The sequence below is a fragment of the Thermobia domestica genome, chromosome 4 (genome assembly GCF_964235325.1).
Source record: "Thermobia domestica chromosome 4, izTheDome1.hap1.1, whole genome shotgun sequence".
NCBI classification, from domain to species: domain Eukaryota; kingdom Metazoa; phylum Arthropoda; class Insecta; order Zygentoma; family Lepismatidae; genus Thermobia; species Thermobia domestica.
Window position 1 is genome coordinate 283630335 of NC_137457.1, and position 23963 is coordinate 283654297.

The 23963-nt window shown below is 35.2% G+C and overlaps 1 protein-coding gene across 2 annotated transcripts in view; it reads right to left on the reverse strand.

Annotated features, from left to right (window-relative positions):
- The window catches only part of MED14 (mediator complex subunit 14), a 155682-nt gene that overhangs the window by 17859 nt on the left and 113860 nt on the right, over nt 1–23963 (reverse strand). For both annotated transcript variants that reach the window (XR_014131246.1, XM_081756032.1), the window contains exons 22-26: nt 23578–23745; nt 16212–16429; nt 15212–15370; nt 10053–10187; nt 9173–9307 (exon numbers count right to left, since the gene is read on the reverse strand). Coding sequence is in view for 1 of the 2 variants with exons in the window: in XM_081756032.1 (XP_081612158.1) it covers nt 9173–9307; nt 10053–10187; nt 15212–15370; nt 16212–16429; nt 23578–23745 (815 nt within the window). In the remaining variant the exon portion in view is untranslated. The remainder of the gene's footprint in view (nt 1–9172; nt 9308–10052; nt 10188–15211; nt 15371–16211; nt 16430–23577; nt 23746–23963) is intronic.

The following is a 23963-nucleotide window of genomic DNA, read 5'->3' on the forward strand; positions in this document are numbered from 1 at the left end:
TAAGAACAATATTCCATAATTACGTCCTTTACATTTTGATCGACCCTCGCATATATATAACATTATTTATTTTCATTCATATAAATATATTTATAATAAATCTTTCATTTTATTATCATTTATCTTTTATTATATTAATATATATTTTATTATTAAAACGTCGTCGCTTATTTATATAATTAACGAAGGGTACGAATTCAAAATAGCAAGAAGCAATTACATATTAAAACATGAGTCACCATGATCAAGGGCGCATTATATATTAGTTATTTTAGATGATATTCTACAGTATGCATTGTATCAATTAGGCGTCAGAATATAGAAGAATCTTATTCAAGTAACATATAAGATTGTGCATGAAGACAGTCGTCGAATAATTAGCTTAATAGAATGAATAAGATTCTTCTATATTCTGACGCCTAATTGATACAATGCATACTGTAGAATATCATCTAAAATAACTAATATATAATGCGCCCTTGATCATGGTGACTCATGTTTTAATATGTAATTGCTTCTTGCTATTTTGAATTCGTACCCTTCGTTAATTATATAAATAAGCGACGACGTTTTAATAATAAAATATATATTAATATAATAAAAGGTAAATGATAATAAAATGAAAGATTTATTATAAATATATTTATATGAATGAAAATAAATGTTATATATATGCGAGGGTCGATCAAAATGTAAAGGACGTAATTATGGAATATTGTTCTTATAAACGGACCAGTGGTTCTTAAATATAAAAACCAAGCTCCCTTGTAACTTTTATATTCAGTCCCATCGTCGGGCGACATTTTTATACAACGAGATACTTTGTATAAATTGATAATTACTTGTATTTTTGGGCAGAAAGTGCTTCTACATAAGCATTATACCAGATATACCGGTAATGTTAATTTAAAAATAACAGAAGAAGAATGTTTTTAATATATGTAAGAAACATACATTATAATATAGTTAGTTGCTATGTAGTTGTTGATAGATACCTAACAAACATGTACGATTGCAATACAGTCTATGTACATATTCGTTCTGATTGCTTGAACTTATTCGGTTTAGGTTGTGTTCCGTATCGTTCACACTACGGATATTTAGATTCCGAACAGGTACAAAATGATCTGAATTATTTTTACTTTTACCTATTCCTGCTTGTTGATTCAAAGCATGGTATTGAGTTTCATAACATTGAACAAGCATTAATAAATGGTTAAAACTCATACACTGTGTAGAAAACAGGATCTGTTGTAGTTTAAACGGTAGCAAATTTCGAATTGAGGCTATGATTCTAGATTCCGATTGCAATGGATTTACAACTTTTAATTCGTTGTATGTATTTACAACAAACTCGACAACAGATTTGTGCAAACGAGGATTGAAATGTTGGTTTCTAATCGTGGCATCTCTATTTGCAAGCAAAAAGTCATTTTCGTAATTTGCGATTAGCGCTGCTTTGAATTCCTCATACGTACTAACGTGATCTCGTACTGCTTTAAACCATAAAGAACATGGTGGGAGTAATAAATGAGGGATTAGTTTCATATATTGTGATCTATCTATACACATTATATTGCACTCGTCCTGAAATTTTTCTAGGAAAGAAGTAGCATTCTCATTACATTTACCACTGAACTTACTCATAGCACGTATTTCACTCATCTTTACGCTTAACTTTACCTTCCTTTTATCATTCCGTGTTCTTGTTGAGTGACAATTCCTACCTATGGCGTGATGTGTAGTTGCACCATCTCTTTTCCGCCCATCTGTACTCCTCGGATGAATTTCTTCCAAAATAATGTCCTCATCAGATACGGGTGAAGGCGAAGTCATCTCTTGTGAACAAGGGAATTCTACACGATCATTATCCATGTTGTTGTGGTATGTGTTGTCCTTGATCTGTAGTGTCCTGATTTTCTCTTGTAAGGTAGCTATCAACTGTGTATTCACACGTATCTGGTTGGAGTTATCCATGACCTGAATCTTTTGTTGCTGTACAGAAGATTCTATTACTTCCAAATCCCTTTTTACACCACTGACTTCTTGGATTAGGTGGTTTTGATTATCCTGGCAATCCTCAGATATTCTTTTTAACTTTTCATCAAACTGCGAAGTGATGTCATTCATTGCCTGAATAATAAATTGTTTCGTCTCTTCTGACTTCTGCTCCAATCGCCTGTTGGATTCCTCGGACTTCTGCTCCATCGTCTGCTTTAATTCTTCATATCGTCTGTTGGATTCCTCGGACTTCTGCTCTATCGTCTGCTTTAATTCTTCATATCGTCTGTTGGATTCCTCGGACTTCTGCTCTATCGTCTGCTTTAATTCTTCATATCGTCTGTGGGATTCCTCGGACTTCTGCTCTATCATCTGCTTTAATCCTTCATATTGTCTGTTGGATTCCTGCTTCATGACTTCCATATCGTCTTTTCGGCTTTGTTCTTGCCGCTGTAAGACTAATAAAATTCGGTCTTCTAATGTCATTCCTGGTGCTGCATTTTGTTCACTGTTATCACTATCACTGGTTTCTTTCTGCATTGCCTCACCGTTCATTTTTCGTGTGATTATTCTACCACTTCTAAGTCTTGTCAAGTTCGTAGTCATTAACCTTATTACAAAAGTAAATTCACCCTTACTTTACTTCGGGATATGAATTTGCAAGAGTCCCGGGTGAGGTAAACCAAAATTTTTATAACGACTCACCAAAGGTAGTCGTCAACCTGGTTCGGCTAATAATATAAGTAGATCTTGAGTGGTAGTATTTGTTTACACATTAAAATGTCTTCCGTGATTACATTTACTAGTATTCTCACCTTTTATATTGAAATTACAAACGATGATACGTTTTAAACAATTTTATTCGTTGATTCTCTTTGAACGAATATGTACATAGACTGTATTGCAATCGTACATGTTTGTTAGGTATCTATCAACAACTACATAGCAACTAACTATATTATAATGTATGTTTCTTACATATATTAAAAACATTCTTCTTCTGTTATTTTTAAATTAACATTATATCTGGTATAGTGCTTATGTAGAAGCACTTTCTGCCCAAAAATACAAGTAATTATCAATTTATACAAAGTATCTCGTTGTATGCTATATTTCTTGTTTTTTGTTATTGTTCAAAATACCCTGCTCTTTCATGAAGTCCAACTAAATTGTTCCCAAAACATCCCCACACCATTACGCGATCACATCCATACTTTAACAGATGAGGTGAGACACGACTCCAGTGTTATTTCTCCTAGATGACAGTGGACATACTGTCAGCTATTTGAACCAAATATTTCAAATCTAAGCCAAAAAAAATCCGTTCTGTACAGTCCAATTTTATGATCTTCGGCACACTGCAATTTTTTAAGTCTGTGCTGACGGATTAACGATGGTTTCCTCATAGCTATGTGCCCGAACAGTGGTGCCCTTTTATTATTGTCAATGAGACTGGATCCTCCGTGACACTGTTTATTTCACTGCATACAGAGACTGCTGAATGCCTTCTAGCACGTTTACTCAAAATAATAATCTTATTGTTCTCAACTGCGGTGTTTTTTCTTGACGATCCGCATGAGACTCAGTTTCCTATCTGCACTTCAACTCCGAGCAAACACTGTAGTGAAAAATGTCCAGTACTTTCCTATTTTCCTACTGGACCACTGGACCAACCTCCATCTTTGTATGCACATATCAGTGCTCTCTTTTCTCCACTGGTATTGTTTTCCTTCCTCCTCTTTTTTTTTTTTTTTTTTTTTTCAGAAACGAAATACTATACTTTTATCACTAGTAACGATGCAAATAAAATTGAAATACTGACCTACTGAACACTACACTCAATACACAACTGATAGACTGAAGGTTTAGAAATACAATGAAAGGAACAGACTGCATAGGAAAGTGATATGGAATGCTTCAGAATAAACACTAACTCCTGAGTCCGGAAATGAAATGAAATCTTACGTCCCACGGTTATGCCGGCTAGGCTAAAAGAGACGGTGATAATGAGAAATGAATGAAATGGTGGAATGGAGAACGTGCGAGGAAACGGGAGAACTTCGAGAAAACCCACGCACACAGTGTTTATTCATCACAAAGCCCACGTAGCGCGAGTTGGGATCGAACCAGGGACCCCCGCACTAGAAATGAACCTTCTACCACTGAGCCTTTGTGTCCCCACCCCTGAAGCAGGTTCAGTAGAGGTATTAATTCACTGTAATGACTAAAGCCCGGAATTAATGGCAAAATGCCATAAGTGTCATTGCAATTTTCATGATATTTTCAGGAAAAGTGCAATTTCACAATTTAGAAGCAATCTGTTGCCATTGTCACAGGTTTTCTCTTCCACTACTCTTTATTTACTCATGAATGACAGCATACCACAGATTTGAGTCGCTCTTATCTGGCCAAGCGATCTCGGTGTCTGATAATAACTGGTCTATTCCCGTTGGAATGTGACAAGTGGAGGGGAGGGGATGCTAGTGCGTCAGTTCTTGGAATTTTGAAGCAGTGTTTGGTTCTTGGAATGACAAACGAAGATGCTTACTTTCAAGAAGTAGCCAGGTGGGCAGTTATTGTGAATCTTAGGTGTGCGTGATACAGAACTGGTATTTATGAGCATTTCAGTATTTCAAGATGCCGAAAGTTGGTCTTTCTAGGCAACAGAAGTTGGAAAAATTTGTGAGTGAGTTCGGTCGTACTGTGTTTTCAACAGACGGTTCTGTACTGTTTTGTAAGTTATGTGAAACTGTGGTTTCCGCTGAAAAGCGTTATTTTGTAACACACCATATAAGCACTGCAAAACACAGTTCTGCAAGGACACGCAAATCAGCTGGTGAAAAGATTCAAAATCTTCTTGGAACAGTTTTGCGAATGATCTATGTGCTCCAATTAACGCGGACATTTCTTTATGGAAGTTAGAAAATGTTTCCTATAGAAACTTTCTCGAAAAATACACAAAACAAAAAGTTCCATGTGAATCATCTTTGAGAAAGACTTACGTTGATAGCGCGTACAGCAGAACTATTGACGATATCCGTAAAAGTGATGCTGACAAAAATATATGGATTTCAATTGATGAAACTTGCGATACTCTAGGACGTTCCATTGCCAACGTTGTAATTGTAACTTTGGGAGAGGAAGAAGTCACACAAACATTTTTGATTGCATCAGAAGTTCTGGGAAAAAAAAATGCCACGGCGATTGCACAGGTTTTTACAAAATCGCTGAGTATTCTGCGGCCAGAATGTGTGAAATACGATAATGTCCTTCTTTTTGTCACAGACGGAGCTGCATACATGAAAAGTGCAGCAAAAGCCCTTAAGGTTCTATTCCCACGTATGCTGCATGTCACCTGTCTGGCACATGTGTTACATAGAGTTGCAGAGGAAGTTCGTTCTCATTTTCCTGACGTTGACCTTCTTGAGTCAAACGTGAAAAAGGTATTTCTGAAAGCTTCCTCGCGAGCAAGTGCATTTCGCTAATTAGCCTCTGAACTACCGCTTCCACCACAGCCTGTCTTAACGAAATGGGGCACATGGATTATAGCTGTTTTCTATTATGCTAACCACTTTGAACCCATCAAAAGAATCATTGATACTTTTGATAAGGATGATGCGTCTTCAATTAAGGTTATTCCAAGTTTGCTTAAGAAGAATTTCCTGAAAAGGACTTAGTCTTCATTGCAATACATTTTGCAAAGTTACCAGATGTTATTGCCAAGCTTGATAAAAAAGAAAAGACTCTCGCTAGTTCTCTGAAAATCTTCAATGATACTCGCAACGATTTGAGTGTTGTACCTGGTCACAAGGGCGAGTACATTCGGCGTCAGTGTGATCGTGTTGTAAGTGCTAATCCACATTTGGGAAAATTGAAGGATATCGCTAGTGTTATGGAAGGTGATACTGATACAATTGTTGACAGTGACATGGATCCTTCCCAAATTACATGTTTCAAGTATGCTCCAGTGACATCTGTAGATGTAGAAAGATCATTTTCACATCTAAAGCGAATTTTTTCTGACAGGAGACAAAGTCTTTCCTTTGAAAATCTTAAAAAGATGTTAATAATTTCAGAGAACAAAAATATGAAAAATCTTTCGTAAGTGAAAATAAACTGCTAGTGTAGTGTAAAATGACTTCACTTTAGTATTTTTTGTGCTTTGAATGTTTGTGTTAATGTAACCGTGTGTAAATAAGATGTGATAGTGTTTTTAAGTTACTGTTTCATTGTTACTACTGAAGAATGGCGAATGAATTGTTAGATACCATCCTTCCACGGGTTGCGCAAGTTTCCAGAATTTTAAGTGGTAAGTACACAGTGCAAAATGAAACATTTTATTCGATTAGTTTACGAATTATAGCCTATTATAGCTTTTACATATTTTAGTATCTATTTTTTCTCCAAAGTTCGTGATTGCTTGTTTATTTTATTTTGCCATTTCACCTGCCATTTTTGGGTGTTTATTTTGCAATTTTGCCAGCCATTTTCGGGCTTTTATTTCGCCATTAATTGCGGGCTTTAGTAATGACTCACCATACGATACAGCTCAGAACTTGGATAGTCACAGGTCCATGTTACAAGTAAGAAGATTCAACCAACTATGACAATAGAAGATTGTTTTCCTGTATAGATAAAATAATTACATAAACCCACATTAAGCAAACGTGCACCAGGAGAAACTCGTACAATTTTGTTTCAAAACACGTCAGTTATCAGCTCAACTACGGATATATATGAGGTTATTAAAAAAGCACCTTGAATACAGAAGACTGTTTGAAATTAAGTAAAATATGAAAATATTATTACAATAATAATAAAAGAAGGAATAATAATAGTAATTAAGAAAACTGTTAGTATTAATTTTAATTAAACTGAGAATTTTAACAATATTATATTGTTACATACTGAAAAATAATATAACAATCTAAAAAAATTAAAAACAATTATACAATAATTTCTAAATTAGTGTAACTATGGTGATAAAAACACTCAATTGCCTTTGAAATGTCAGTTACGGGATCAAAGATGGCTGCCATACAGATAAGTACTTGAACTCCAAGCTCTTATTTCTTTTCAATTTTATATTTAATCAGTTGTTACATTTAGAATAACTTACTCTTTGATACAATTATAAAGATTTTTAGCATAGAACAATCATGTTCGGTGCCTCTTATCCCCAGTAATTTTATGAATTTTAGTTAACCCATTCAGACCTGGCGGTCACAATTGAAGGGTAAGGGGAAAAAAGAAGGAATGTCACAAAATTACATTTTTGAGAAAACTGCATTTTAATATTGGAAATCACGTACAAAGAATAGGGTTATTAAATCTTTCGCCCCTTTTTACATGGATATTTCTACATCTACGCGTGCATGGCATATACAATCAAATAGTACCAAGAGTCACCAACAGATAGGACAAAGCACCCGGTAAAACACATGCATGGACATTCCTTGTTTTTTTCCCCTTACCCTTCAATTGTGTACATTAAATTTCTATCGCATTAATTCTACTTAAAGCATTGTTGTGGGCATACAGGCCGATTGTTTACATTTGTGTAACTTTGCTTCACTGTTACACAAGTAGCTGCTGCGTTCTAGTGAGTAGTATGAGATAAAAGTATTGTAAATAGTCTGTGGTGTTGCAGTTTTATCAACAGGTACTACCTCGTCGATTTTATTACAATAATTAGAAGTTTCTCGTTTCGGAACTATCTTTTTGAAGTGCTTGCGTGTGTTTGTGAATATCTGTTATTTTTTGTGGTAAAATTACAAATATGACAAGCAATTCGTTATAACTTTATTTGTTGTTGAAATATAATGTACACAATTGTGCCCAAGAGGATCGTAATGAACAGATGCGTTACCAATGAAAGCTCATTGAGTATGCGTTTTTGGGTGATAATATTAGTAAGAATTGGTTTGTTTTAGCTTCGATCGGACTTATATCAACGACATTAGACAAAAATTTTCTTATAAATTATATGATACATTGAGTTAGTGTGTACACGAATTAGAATCATTGATAAACCATCTGGTAGCAGCCCATCTCTCTCCACGGAGAAAATTTTAGATATGTTGGAGAAAGGTGACATTTCTGATTTCGATTTATCTGAAGATGAAACCGAGGAAGATTCACCAGTTATTTATTTTTAAAAAATATCAGTGTGACCGATAGCCTTCTAAATATTTAATGTACACAAATGTGTACAACGGGACACCAATGCTATATAAAAACTAAAAATTTATATGACAGTGGAGTCCAGATGTACACATTTGTGCACATAAAATATCTGGAGAACTATGGGTAACAAAAACAAAATTTCAAGCAAAATGGCATCAGAAGACCCCAATGCGTTTAAAAACCACAACAAATAATTTTTTCAAGCTTAAAAAAAATCAGGTCTGAAGGGGTTAAAATAAATATACATTTATAATCGGCCATTTCGTCCATATGGACGGGCCATTTTGAAAATAAATTTTTACTTTAAAACAATTTTTAGCGATAAAGTTGATTGGGTTCATATAGCTGCGACTATTAATACATTAAAACCCCAAGAGTTAGAAGATAACGTCACTTTGAATAAAATAAAACGTGGGTAAAATACCGTAAGTTTTATTTATTTATAACACGTTTTTGTGGACATATAAGTTATGAAAACAACTCACATACAAAGATAAATTAAATACGCGTTCAACAGTAAATTTACACATATTCATAAATAATTCGGTGTATACGTAGTCCTGGGTTCGAATTCCGCTAGAAGCTCATCTTCATTAATCTGGAGAGCATAATAATAGAATGGTGAAATTATGTATTATCTTCATATTTTTAATGCTTTGGTATGCACAAATGTATTGTCTTGCACTTAGTTTTCAAACATATTATATTCTGTTTTCTACTTTCTTTTCTTTTTCTGGTAACGTTTTATCGGTTTTAGATATACTTATCTTGCAAAAACGTGCAGTGTTTGGTGCGGAAGACCTGGGTTCAATTCTCGGCAGGAATTCATGTGATTCGGATCCAACGTTAAGATGTAGATACAAGTTTCATATAACCTTGCTGCTGCTGAAAGGGATACTAAACTCAAAATTCAATTCAAATCAAAGACGGTATGTTACGGACATGTTACTGTATTTACATAAAGGGAAACAAGCAATTTACTTACGAAGAATAGAATCTTGTTCCTACATAACAGGACACCAGCCATGCCAGTGGGAACGATGGGAGTAGCAGATGGTGGAATACGAAGGCTCCATTCAACTGCCCACTTCAACTGCTGTTGCTGGATCAAACTGGGATACTGAAAGAAAGAAAGAAAAGAATCAAGTTGTAACAAATGCATATTATAAAGCATACAGAAACAAATTTCACCAGTGTTCCTTAAAGCTATTTTTTTTAATCAGGACCACTTTTATTAGTCAGAATATACTACGGACTACTATAGTCATGTCCGTTTTGAATTTCTTTTTCAATGTTTTAAGCATAGACCATTATACCATTACTTTTTTAAAGCAGTACTAATTAAAATTCCTTTAATTTTATTTTGGTATTAACAAAATACTCCATTCGAGGTACTCCTTACCTTTCTCGGCTACCAGGGCCTTAAGAATCCTATCTCAACTGCCTGAGTCGAGAAGTTATTCTACACACTCTCCATAGCCCCGTCTAATTACTAGACTTACTGTATCTAGATGATCTAGATCTACGGTATCTATTACTAGACTAGATGATCTAGAATACGGACTATATATTCTCGGATTTAGTTTTGTAAGGAAAATTATCAAAACATTACAACATATTCAAATGTGCCCGCTTCAAACTTACTAAAAGATAGCAGCTCGAGTTGGAAGAATACTTATAATGACCATAATTTGAAATCTCCTAAATGATTGTTAAAAGATGGAGTAATCTGGAACTAAATATAATTTAGTTTCAAATTACTAAGACTTTAACAATTATTGGTTTAATGTTTCAGAAATGTTCCACATTTAGTACATGTTTCACTACTACGAACAACCTAACATATTCTGTTATTTCTCTCTTACCAGTTCAAGCTTCATAATCTGCACAAAGTCCTTCAGGACGTTGTAGGGTACGTTCAGCATTCGTCCAAAGCCAAGCAGTGAGTTAGGTTTGAATGGTGGTGCTGCGACGCAAGTGTCGAAGAATTTCTCGATTGTCTGCAAAGATACAAACATCAAGATACAAAGATTAAAACAAGTTACTTAAAGAGACTACATTCCATGTTCTTAACCTGATATAAACATATTAAAATTGATTGAGACCCCTCATGGCTATACTGTAAAAGCCAATGATGGTAAGTAGTAATTATTTTAAGCAAACAATGTTTTTCCTTTAACTTTCTGAGGTTTGAGTGGAGTATTCAGACAACGGATGTATAGTTTTCCTATCACGACTAAGAATTATTAATACATATTGACAGAAAATATGTGTACAAATAGTTTTCAGTTTAAGGTGGATCACCACCCGGAAGTCAGTACATATTTTAGCTCATTGCCTTAACTATTGCGCAATGAAACGTTACATATTATAAATATTGTACTATAAGATAGAGTAATGTTTCAACTACAGCACAAAACACTAATTCATTTGGTTGTCTCTCCTGATATCGAAAAATGTAACAAATAAAAGAAAATATTTGATTCGTTTTACAATGAGCACACAAGATGGCACTTGCTGTTAGATCTTACTAGAAGGGCTCCGTTTTATGAAATGTTTATTTGTATGTGTAAAGTATTTTAAAGTAACGATCTTCTCACGAAGCAGATTTATTGTGTGACCATTTTTCGTGTTATGTTTCATATTTTATTTAAATATTAATTTACATTTAAGGAAATAGATTTTGAGAAGAAACTTGCGCAGAAAGCCATAGTGCGTTGTTGCCAAATTCGTACGTTTACTGTAGTAGTCATAATTAGAAAATTCCTGGATTCTAGCGTTGCAGTTCGAGAAGTGGTATTGCGTTAAGGGTGGAAAACTAATTTCTCTAGTAAGTATCTAAGCAGAATTCCATGATTACTCCCTTTATTATCTGGCATCAGTGAACACTCGACACTATCTGGTAACGCCACACTATTCAAGCAGCGTTTAGCATAGCACTGGGAACACGTAGTGATCCACCTTAATATACCGTATGTAAAAAACCTCTCTTTAATGAACATACAAATATTTTTTACGGTAGAGGTGTCAAAACATCGTAGATCGTTTTTTATACGTTGTAGTTTATTTATATTAGTAGCATTTCTTCAATTTTATTTACATTCTTCCGCTTTTTCGTATCTTGAGTTTATTGTTCAGCTGGGTCTGCTCTTTACTTGGAAGATAAAAGTCAAATTCGTTTATGAAAGGATTTTTTTTTGTTTGTTTGTTTGTTCTATAAGCACGGTTACGCCGTGTAGGCTAAAGAAGACGGTGATTATGAGAATGAATGAAATGGAAGAATGAGGAAAGTGGGAGGAAACAGAACTCCACGAAAACCTACCCGCACACATTTGTCCACCATAAAGTCTAGTTGGCGCGAGCTGGGATCAAACCAAGAACCCCATGCACCAGAGTTGAATTTCTACCACTGAGCCACCGCGGCCTCACGTCAAATTTCTTTAGTTAAAGTGATAAAACCCTAAAGGTTTGAAAAATATCTTACTGAGTAGCAGTTAAAAAAAAAATGGTGAATAAAAGTTCGTGTGATTCAAAAGCAGAAGATATTATTGAAGTTTGAAAAATGAAATGATATCTTTTTTAGTTTAACGTCCCACGAATATGCCCTTTAGGCTAAAGGAGACGGACAATTAATGACAGTGAATGACTGAGAAATTAAGTGTTTGTGCTCTCCCATCAGGAATCGAATCCGGAGCCACGTGCCCGAAAGGCACATGCGCTAGCCACTAGACCAGTGGGGAGAGCACGGAAGTTGTGGAATAATTCGACAATATTATCATAGCGGATAAGCTTCATGTCGATATGAGTCGAAATAATATTACTGATGTCAAAGTTATACTCAAGTTAACAGTATTATATATCTCTGATACATAATACTATTATTCTGAAAAACTCAAAATAACTGTTATTAGGAAAATAAATATTCTAAATATGAGTATAATAGACGATATTAATAAACATAAACAGTTACTAAAAATCTCAGAAATAATTTTACTGAATTCTGTTGCAGCTTTTCATAAAGAATTTCACAGGAATATGTTCATTTAGAACTTCTTATGCGTTATATGCGTTCAGAAAACACCGACTGTTACACATAATATAATCTATAAATAACTCGTCGGGTCCACATTGTCCCATGCGAAATTATTTCTATCCAGTCCTCAGTGGATTAAGTCTTACCTTGAGACGATTACAATTTTGTTCAACCTTCAGTAATTAAGAATAGGTTAATTTTGGCTGAATGGCTCGACGTGTCTAGACGCCCCCTTAAAAATTTGCTTATGAATCATTTGATCTCACAGAACCTTGGTAAAGCGATTTCTCTTATACATTACAATCAATTCTTTCATATATATTTTCTCAAAAGAACGCTTCTATATCCCTGAACATCTATATAAATTTCAGGTGAGAATCCATCACGATTCTTCGATCAATACTATCAAATTTGTCCACTGTCATCTGGAAGGAGGATTTATTGAACTCCTCTGAATTGGAAGTTTCGCATGAAATTCCAACACTTATATGTGATCTTAGTAAACCAACCTTCTAAGTCAAACATCATAAAACTCTCAAACATGTGTTTGATTAGTTTTTAAAATATCCACATTTCATGTCTCTAATCTTAAAAGAATTCCGAGGTATGGACGTTTTATTATAATAAATGCACCTTACAGTCAGGTCAAATTTCCAAAAATCATTCCTTAGTGGTATCTTAGGTCACAAAGTTTAAAAATACAGTTACCAGTTAAGAGTTTGGCCTAGGTGTTGATAAATCAGGACTTACATAGATTTTATCAAGAATAAGATATAGGGATGTGTTTACTTGAGTTGACAGATCTAATCGCACATCATTGCCTTTTACTTAGAAAAGCACTAGTTATCATTTACAAACCACTTCTCTCAGCAATATTTTTGGTCTTTAATTTCTTTTCTTTATTCTGCGTTTTCGCTAGTTGTAAGTTGCAAACTTTTAAGTTTCTGACAACCAACTGGGATATTCCTAGCATAGCACAATTTGCCCTTGCCCTAAGTAAAGGGCACGACATGTTTCAATATGGATAGTATACGCGTATCGGGGAGAAACTAGGGTAGATTCCTGGTAGGTGGTTACATGGTTCGGATCTTACGTTGATCTGTAAATCATAGTCTCATACAGTTTTGGTGCAGAGTGGGATGTTGAAGTCCAACCAATCAATTAAAACTGACTATTGGGCCTCGAATTTGTTAAATCTTATAACTACAGGCAGCATTGTCACTGTACACAACATAAAGTTATTTGGTTTGTACTGCACGATATGTTCTCGATTAATATTTGTCATAAACTTATTTGTGCATTATTTTTGGTGTACCCGGCTCAGACAATTTAATCCTTTTTTATTTTAAAAGTCTGCTACCTTTAAACAAATAGTGTAAATAATCGTTGTACGTTCTTGCAACGGATATATAACAGTAACGAGCAGACGAAGCAGCCAGTGGCCTTGGCAATCAACTGCAGCCAATCACAGTCGTACTTGTGCTTACGTCACTATGGTAGGTGGGACTCACGTGAGCAGCGAGAACAAGGAGAAAACGCCGCAAGAGGTAGCTATCATTCGGCGCCAAGGAAATTAATAGGACGAGACTCACCTTGTCATTGCTGCTGAAACAACTCACATAAAACGTAATAGTGAGCACATACGCTTGTATTTTACCAATATAAAAACATCAACATCTTTTGTTGTTATAATCTTATCCTTTACTTGTAAAAACATGTAAGTATAGTGTTAATATTAAATATAACCTCCAATTTGTGCGTATCATTAGCGTTATTCTGACCCGAGAATTGCTGCCTCGTGTTTGTTCTCTTTGTTGTGCATGGTACGGAATATATATTAATGCTAGCAAATTATTGTTGTAAATTGGTTTTCAGATTAAATGATGCTGAAATTTTGTCCTATTCGTAAGTTTAAGGCTGTTATTTGAATTTTTGCCTATGAGTAGTTAGCGGTGAAAGAAGCTATTCTTTTGTAATAACTTGTTTTGTCGTTAATGCTCGGATGAAAGGTTCAATTAATGACTATCTACTGTAATGTCTGCTCTACTTGGATTACCATCCTATGGAGTAAACATCACATATTGAAACCGGAAACGGTAACAGATTTTAGGATGGAATATATTCTTGGGATGTTTAATTGAGTGCAGAAAACCGCATTTCGCTATCTATTACCGTTTTAACTCAAGCGATCAACGTTAAAATCGGAACTGGTTGATTTCTACTACTTTCGGTTTGAATAGAGGGTTAAGAGAGAGCACGGCACAGTACAATTCTTACAACGAACGCTAAATCGACTTAAAAGAAAGAACACTGTATCATCCTACATTTTTATTGTTTTTGTTCTGTGTAAATCAAATTGAAACCGTAATGTAGTGGATTTCTGTCACTTCTCGTTTTTGTCGACAGTTAAGGATGGAGATGAAGTTTATTTTTGGGATGATTAATCGATAGCAGGACACTACTTCTCGCTATCTATTACCCATCTTGTTTTACAGTAATCACAGTTAAAACCTTAAATGGTTGACTTCTTCCACTTACAGACAATGGATCATCTCCATCAACGAACTCTGTTCCTAATTTTCGTTCCTCTACATTCTGGCCAAAATTGATTATCCATCAAGATTTTAAGATTTTTGTCTCCCGGAAGGATGGACAAAGACAGAGTAAATATATAAAGGAATTTTGATGAATCAAACTCCTTTAAAAAAGGGGGCCTTAAGTTTATTTCATATACTAAACAGACTATGACATTTACCCTGTCGGATGACGCATGTTCGCCTGGAAACACATTGTCAACTCATGCCATCCACCTATTATTTGTGGATTTCTACACTGAAGTTTGTAACCTCTTCCGGTTACTCACAATACTTAAGTCAACACCAAAAATTGTTTCAACCAGAAACGGAAGGCGGAACTATTCGCACCAAAGACAGAAGGAAGTTCAATACTTTTGTTTTTATTTATAATTTGATAGGATAAAGCTAAATTTACCTGTATTTCTTCTGCATTCCATTGGTCCTTGTGTTCTTGTATAGGTGTAATTTTTAAGTGCAGCGACTGCAGATGCTGTAAATTCAGCCCAACACGACACTGCAACGAATCCACTTTGAAGTGCACAACACCTGGTTCATTGCTTTGAATTACCATTAGCTGAAACGGGGAAAACAAAAGTGCAGTTTTATTTAGAGATAATCTGAATAATTATTAAATTTAATCTACATTGGCTTCCAAAATCAGCATAAAGTTTGGAGGAAAAAATCTTTACTACTGAACAAGAGACAACATTATTATTTTGCGCACTTTAATTCTAATTCAACTTTTACTTTCTGATTAATGTATTTGGTCCACTTGATTTCTAATTCAAATTCTACTTTATGTTTGGTGCATTTGACCTACTTTATTCTTAATTCAAATTCTACTAGCTGTTTGGTTTATTTGTCCTACTTTATTCCTAATTCAATTATTTTTCTGTTAGTGTATTTGGCCTACTTTATTTCTAATTCAAATTCTACTTTGTTTAGTGTATTTGGCCTACTTTATTCCTAATTCAAATTCTACTTTCTCTTTAGTGTATTTGGCCTACTTAATTTCCAATTTAAATTATATTTTCTGTTTATTGTATTTGGCCTACTTTATTTCCAATTCAAATTATATTCTCTGTTTAGTGTATTTGGTTCATTTTATTTCTAATTCAAATTATATTTTCTGTTTAGTGTATTTGGTTCACTTTATTTCTAATTCAAATTCTACTTTGGTTTGTGTATTTGGTTCACTTTATTTCTAATTCAAAATCTACTTTCTGTTTGTTGTATTTCTGAAATAATCAGTAAGAAATCCACTACGCACTAGTTTGCGTCCACGCAAATATTATGTAAATTTTCTTCAACTTGAATGCTTTTCTTAAAATAAACAGACTAAGAAGGAGCGAAAATTTCTGAAGTTTTATCATTATACATGTAAAAATCACAATAATAAGGAAAAATTAACTTACACAATCTTCAGTCTGTATAAACCTCTGAAGTTGTCGCCGCATATACACACAACCCAAGAATCTTTCAAGTGGAGACATATCTGGTCCCGGTAGTCCTTGTGGATGTGGACTTGGTGTACAAAGTAAATCTAAGGCTTCGTGAGTTAGAAGAGTGGGCACTGCGCCTGCCCACGAGCGCTGAGGTAATACACGTGACAGGTGAACTGCAGCACAACCTCCTAAAGGGAAATATTACTATACTAAAAATATATTTTACTACTATATACATAGTAATATTACTATATATTTTAATTAGTATAAAGATCTCTTAAGTTTAGTACATTATCAACTAAAGTCGCATCGTCTGAGGCTCTGCAAGAAGGTAGGTTATAACCCATTTACTCAAACGCAGTTAGGTGGAACCACTAGAGACGTACAGCAGGGTTGCCTGTTTCTTTCATTTGTGTTTCAAAACGTACATGGGAAATTCGAAATTAGCGAGTTGGAGTGAAGAGACAGCAAGATACTTATAGGTGGGCTTTAGGGTGCAGGTGCACCTATGAGATTATTAGGGGGACATAACTTTTCATTATGAATACTACACTCAAACTAGAAAATGGTAAATTTGGGAAGGCACAGTGGTAAGTTTGGGGAGAGAATGGTAAATTTGGGAGGGGGGAGAATGGTGAATTTAGAGAATCGTAAATTTGGGGAAGAATGGAGAATTTTGGGGAAAATGTTAAATTTGAGGGGAGAATGTTCAATTTGGGGAAGAATGGAGAATTTGAGGGTAAAAATGTTAAATTTGAGGGGAGAATAATAAATTTGGGAAAGAATGGAGAATTTGAGAGTAAGAATGTTAAATTTGAGGGGAAAATGGTAAATTTTGGGAAAGAATGTTAAATTTGGGGGGCGAATGGTAAATTCGAGGGAAGAATGATAAATCTGGGGGTTTGCGCCTGAACTCTTGGAGAGAGGGGCACTCCTGAGGGGTAACTTCAAGTTAAGATCAGAACTGGGGATAAAACACATAAATGAATTGAGAAATTATAAGTTCATTACACAATTAGTCACTTGTAAAAGTCAATTAATATTCCAATCATACAACGCACTCTGACTTGGGATAATGCGAGATCTTGACACATGGAACATCGTGAACTATTTGAAATGAAAATTCAATATTAAGAAGGAAAGCACAGCGGAGGCGGGGGAGCATACTTAATTTGGAAATAATCCTCATTCTTAATGTATGCATATTTTACGTACATTCTATGTATAAGGAAGAAAGAACAGAATTTTTGCCTAAATAGGTAAATTTTTCTATTTTCTCGGGAATATTCGTTTGCACGAACGCTGCCAATATCCTTGAGTCAATTTTCAAAAGTTTATTAAAGATTACCGGTTACATTCTGATAAATGTCTTCTTTTCTTGGAATATACTCATACTACATTTGTGGAATACCAATGGTGAATCTGAATTGGTTTAAGAAAACCTTGTGTGAAAAGATTAAACACACTACAAGTAACCGCAAAGAGTAGACTCCATGTTAACACGTTATGTCAGCATCCAATGTTGCCATACACTGACTGTAAAAATTTTCAAGACTTCAATTTAATACTAAAAGCTTTTTGCGTGGGTATCTCGCTACCAAATTGTAATTACGGTTTTTGTTTCCTCGCAAATTTTGACTTTTATGACAATAAAAACGCACAGTTGGTGCTCTGCAAATATAGTAAACTGTATTACTCACGGAACGAAAAAATCTAGCAGTCAGAATTCCCACTTACTTGGCGATCACGGATTCCCTATCTTTTATATGTTTTCAGGGCACGATTTACAAATTTCCAGGTCTATACCGGGTGCACCATTTATAATGTTCCACCTTTATAACAGAGGAACCAAGAGAGGGAGAGAAGCGAAACTTTGCACAGAGCAACTACAGGAAGGGGGACATCTATCCATATATTGGATAACATCACCAGATGAACAGTGTTGCCAACCCAATATAAAATTGTTTTATTTAAAATGGAATGGCCTAAATTTAATTTCATAATTCGAACCAGCAATGAAAACAAAGATGAAAGATATGACACTCACAGATCAGTGTTGCATACTTTTTGAGAAATAACGTGTCAAATTTAAACGCCTTTAACACAAACAAGGAATGAAGTAGTAACTATGTGTGCACATTAAATTAAAAACTTGTAAGAACTCTTTAAGATGACTTCAAGTTTAGGAGGAAATACAGCACGTAGATATATGCCATAAAAGCTATAATGGAACAAACACCAAACAACCTCTGTTAGGTTACCATTAAACGTAAGAAATGTAACTGATCGATCAAGAAATGGAGAACCTGATTGGTTCATGAACGTTTGCATCCGTAGTGAGCTGGCGCGTAAACGAGTATAGTGTAAAAAAAATGATCAAACCTGTGCTGGATGGCCACAAAAAGCTAGTAAGTATTTAACCAACTCAGAGCAGGGCGAAGCTAGTGGAATCTCGGGGTTCTACAGGAACCAGGCGCGTTAGCAAAGGTGGGTATGCTTGTAAACAAAATAGTGTAAGCATGCTGTGTGAGAGAATATTCCACTGTTCTTTTGCAAATTATATGCGACATCGTATTTCCTAGCGCAGTTTAACTTTCTGTGTAACGTCCCACGATTATGCCATTTAGGCTAAGGGGGACAATGATTAAGGCACGTGACTGATGATGGAAGAATTGGTGGGATGAGAATGTGAGAGAAAGCAAGTGTACCCGACAACTCCATGGACAAGACTTTATCAACTACATACTTACTGGGTCGGAAATCGTACTAGGGACTCCACGCACCAGAGGGAGGCGCTCTGCCACTGAGCCACTGCCCTTGCAGCTAAACTTTAAGAATGCATAATCACACAATTTTTTTTACTATAATTCAATCAAAATCTTTTGCTTTTTGTACAATGCTTCACAATAATTGAATACAGATTTATGATACACTGCAAAATGATATTCTGAAAAGCGATTATTCTCGGAAAAATAGGTACAAACCTCTGCATGATGGTCACTAGAAACTAATATTTCATCTATTTGAACAGAACGAAGTTGGAAACTCACACGGGCTTGTGTCCGTACGGAGGAGGCATGTCAGCGATAGTGAATATGCACGTAAAGGAAGACAAGGGCCAGAAACGAGTACCATACTGTGCTACGTGGTCATTATGATGTAACATATTCTTGGAGTTCAGAATAAGCAAACGTGGGACTGTGTCCGTAGAAAACAAACACTTCAGCATGTGAAAGTAAAACCGAAATTCCTATTTTCGTTTTGCGTTGATGCAAATCGTTACAAAATGAGAGGGTTCAGGTATAAGTATGAGGAAACTGTTGGGAAGCTCTCATAAACAAGTATAGAGATTATATTGAAGGCCTGTGAAGGTATTTTGTACAATAAATTATTTACTTCCATAATATCTTTCAGTGTGCAGAACTTTTGAAATGACTGTCGTACAATATATACCGAAAAATATTCCGAACAGTTGCTAGGACATAACATTGTACGTAAGGGTACATGTAAACACTATATGCAAACATTAGAAACTATTGATACCATAACAAATAACAGTCTATGTGCCACGCTAAATAACACAATATGAGTATAGTTTCGTAATAATGTTCGTAAATTCGTGAATCGCGAACGAACGCAAATAGTGAAATAAATAATTATAATTGCATAAAAAGTATCGCAAAAAAAAGCCAAACTTTACATTTCGTTAACACACACACACACACACACACAAAAAAAATGAAATGAAATCTTTAAGTTTTGACGTCCCACGGTTATGCCGGTTAGGCTAAAGACGGTGATGATGAAAGATGAGTGAAATGGTGGAATGAAGAAAGTGGGACGAAACGGGAGAACCCCGAGAAAACCCACGAGCACGGGGTTTGTCCACCACAAAGTTCACTTGGCGGGGGCTGGGATCGAACCCGGGACCCCAAGCACCAGAGGTGAACGCTCTACCACTGAGCCACCGAGCCCCCCATTTCGTTAACACAATCCACTGCAGAATGAAGCTGTATAAAACATTTATTATAGAGACATTCATTAATTACGACCTAGCTGCTGTGTATGTAAAAGAAAACTTGAACCTCTGATTTTTGTGATATTAATGCAAAATTCACACATTTTTACGTTTGGTGAAGTATCATAGAAGGAGTTTACCAAATGTATACTTTGCTAAGCTAACAAAGCCAACCTACCTATCCTAACTCATATTTTATGTTCAAGAACAAAATTAAAAAAAGAAAGAAAATACTAAGTAAAATTTTAGTGAACCCCATCAGCACTATATTACATAAGTTAAACATATCACGCATCGTTGTGCGTGAGCCTGTGTATAGTATATTACGTCAGTCTTACTACCTGCTACTACCTGCATTTTGGTCAATTTATAAGAAATATGTGCTGATTTCCTTTTGGCACACCAGGTTTTGGAAGATTTACAGATAAAATTCAATACTTCGCATGAAAAGACATATTTATAAAGAACCAATTTCTGCAAGCGATAGAATTAAATAAAAAGTAATACACCTGTATTTTACGTTTACAAATGTAGGGTTACTAGCGTAAAATCCTTACAAGTACTTTACTACGGACGAAATAAGTGAGTGCATATAAAATATGATTGTATTAGAAACCATTTTCCACCGGTGTTGTATTTGTGCATAGTGTACAGAAGTTGTATTTTATGTTTACAAGTGGAACGCTACTAGTATGAAATCGTGAAAAGTACTATTGAAACTCTTATCATTGCCAAAATCCACTTGTTTTTACTATCTTCGTTTTTGAATATACCAACCTTCGCTGACGCACCTGCCATGTGAAATTTAACTATGCCATGTGAGATATTTTCATGGCATATTTACTTATCTCATTCATTCGTGTTTAAAAAAGAAACGGTAACAAGTCGGTATATTTACAGATAATATTGAATTGTTTCAATATTACTCCCCTATAGTCGTAAGAGAATAAGTATATTCACCGCACGAAAGTAGCTATTAGGTAACTCTCGTAAACGTATTTGAATCATCTTGTTGAAATGTAAATTCGTATTACTAACTCAAGAACCATTTATACCCACAACATTACGTTTAATTAGTCCCTTCAAGAACTCAAATGGGTTTCATTTCATTGTATGTCCATTCATTAATGTTTTAATTCGTTTTAATCATTTCTTCACGATTTCTCCAACGCTGAGGGAAAACAGGGAATTTTGAGACAGCGTTACCATCTTGTACAGCACAAAATTCTCAGCTTTTACAAAGTACCGAATATCTCGGTAAGTACTTGACTTATCAATCTCAAATAAACGTGACAATGCTCCTTATGACATATTGATTTCCTCTAAAAATTTTAAACCATGTTGTACTAGGGACCTTTTCCAAGTTATTGCACTATTTTCAAACTCAACTTTTCTCGCTTCTGTTATGGAAACACTGTTAACCTGATCCTCCTAAACTTTAAGTCATCTTAAAGAGTTTTTACAAGTTTTTAATTTAATGTGCACAAATATGAAATGAAATGAAATCTTTGAGTTTTACGTCCCACGGTTATGCCGATTAGGCTAAAGGAGACGGTGATAATGAGAGAGATGAGTGAAATGGTGGAATGAAGAAAGTGGGAGGAAACGGGAGAACCCCGAGAAAACCCACGAGCACGGTGTTTGTCCACCACAAAGTTCACTTGGCGGGGGCTTAATGTGCACAAATAGTTACCATTACATTCCTTGTTTGTGTTAAAGGCGTTTAAATTTGACACATGTTTAACGTTATTTCTCAAAAAGTATGCAACACTGATCTGCGAGTGTCATATCTTTCATCTTTGTTTTCATTGCTGGTTCGAATTATGAAATTAAATTTAGGTCATTCCATTTAAAAAAAAAACTTTATATTGGGTTGGCAACACTGTTCATCTGGTGATGTTACCCAATATATGGATAGATGTTCCCCTTCCTATAGTTGCTTTGAGCAAAGTATCGCTTATCTCTCTCTCTTGGTTCCTCTGTTATAAAGGTGTGACATTATAAATGGTGCACCCGGTATTAATGTAAAAAAGCAATTGTTTTCCTGTCCAGGGGGTACCTCATCTATTATGCATGTACACTCATGTCCAAAACTATTGTTGCATGTCTATAAATATGTTGTTGTAGGAATATAATTTGAACGAATTTGCCCGGTATTTCTTATAACGTTAGCGTGTGTATAATCGGCAAAGACATGTATGTGGCAAATTTCACGTCAAAAGAGTAGTACCTAGGTAAATAAGAACAATAAAACGAAAATAAAACTTTCTTGTCCATTTAGCAACATTTTGATTTACTCGTTCTAATTTTCGTTTTACTATGAAATTTACCACAAATATACATTTTCCGATTATACACGTAGTATCAGTATTAAAAGTACCCTGCAAAATCATTATCAAATTATATTCTTACAAGAAGACAGTTATAGATATGTGTCCATCAGTTTAGACATGAGTGTACATGCGTAAAATCCGTAATTAAAATTCCCCGACTTTTCCTTTTTTCATAAAATTCCCTGACTTTTCGAGGCATTTTTTACCAGTAAGTTGAATTCCTTTATTTCTCCAGGTTGGTGGAACCCCTGAGAATGTAACAAGGTACTGTTCAATAGCCTAATAAAAACCGACCCGGGAATATTTGTAGCATTCGTGCAAACGAATATTGCCGAGAAAATAAAGGCAGTTATTCCTTAAGGTACAAATTTAAACTTCTTTTTTGTTCTTAAAAATATTATATATATATACAGTGTGATTGAAAAAGAACTCTCTAGTTTTAATGTGTCCTAGAATTTGTACAAAGTGGTATACACTATTCTAGTTTGTGGTGTTTGATTCATCAACTCTCCAAGTTTGGCTCCGCTGCAGTTGGCAGGTCTGCTTGACCTTGCGACGGCACCAGTGCTGTTTTTTCCCTCTGTTTCCTCAGTTCAGTCTAGACAGACGTGCAGTGCAGAGTAACTCAGCAACAATGTGTACTTCGCAACAGAAAGCGCAGTGTGTTATTTGGCTTGTGAAAACTGAGTCAGTTATAACAGTGAAACGTAATTTTAGATGTCAGTATGGTGTTGAACTACCTACAGCAAAAACTATCCGTCATTTGCTAAAGTCTTTCAAGGAAAGAAGTCTTTCAAGTGGAATATCGTCTCGACGTGTGCAGGGCCACAAATGGATCCCACGTTGAAGTCTACCAACATTAAACAAAACTTGAAGGAATTCTCTTTCATGATATGTACTCATTGATGTAAGTTTTCATTCATTTCCCAATTAAATTTATAATTAAAACTAGGGAGTTCTTTTTCAAACACCCTGTATTACATACCTTGTTTAGTATCAGCCTGTGGACTATGAAGTGCTGGATGTCCGCCAGGGGACTGTCCTGGACGACCGGCTGGCGATGGTCGTGGGACACTAGGTGACCCTGGCCAGTTGGAGGTAGCAGGGGAAGCTAGGCTTTGGCTTGATGGAAATGGACTCCCGTCTGTATGACCTGAAATACACAAAAAAATATAAGCAAATAAATGAACAAATGCCTAAGACTTAATGAAATAATCGATGCTTCTAAAGAGCTTAAGTTAGCTAAATTAATGTCCACTTAATGCTATGTGATCAGCACATTGACCCTCATTGCAATTAGTCTGAATTTTGCTATTTCCACCAGTACAACTAACATTAATGGAACAGTCTATGTTATGAGAAAAGTGTTAA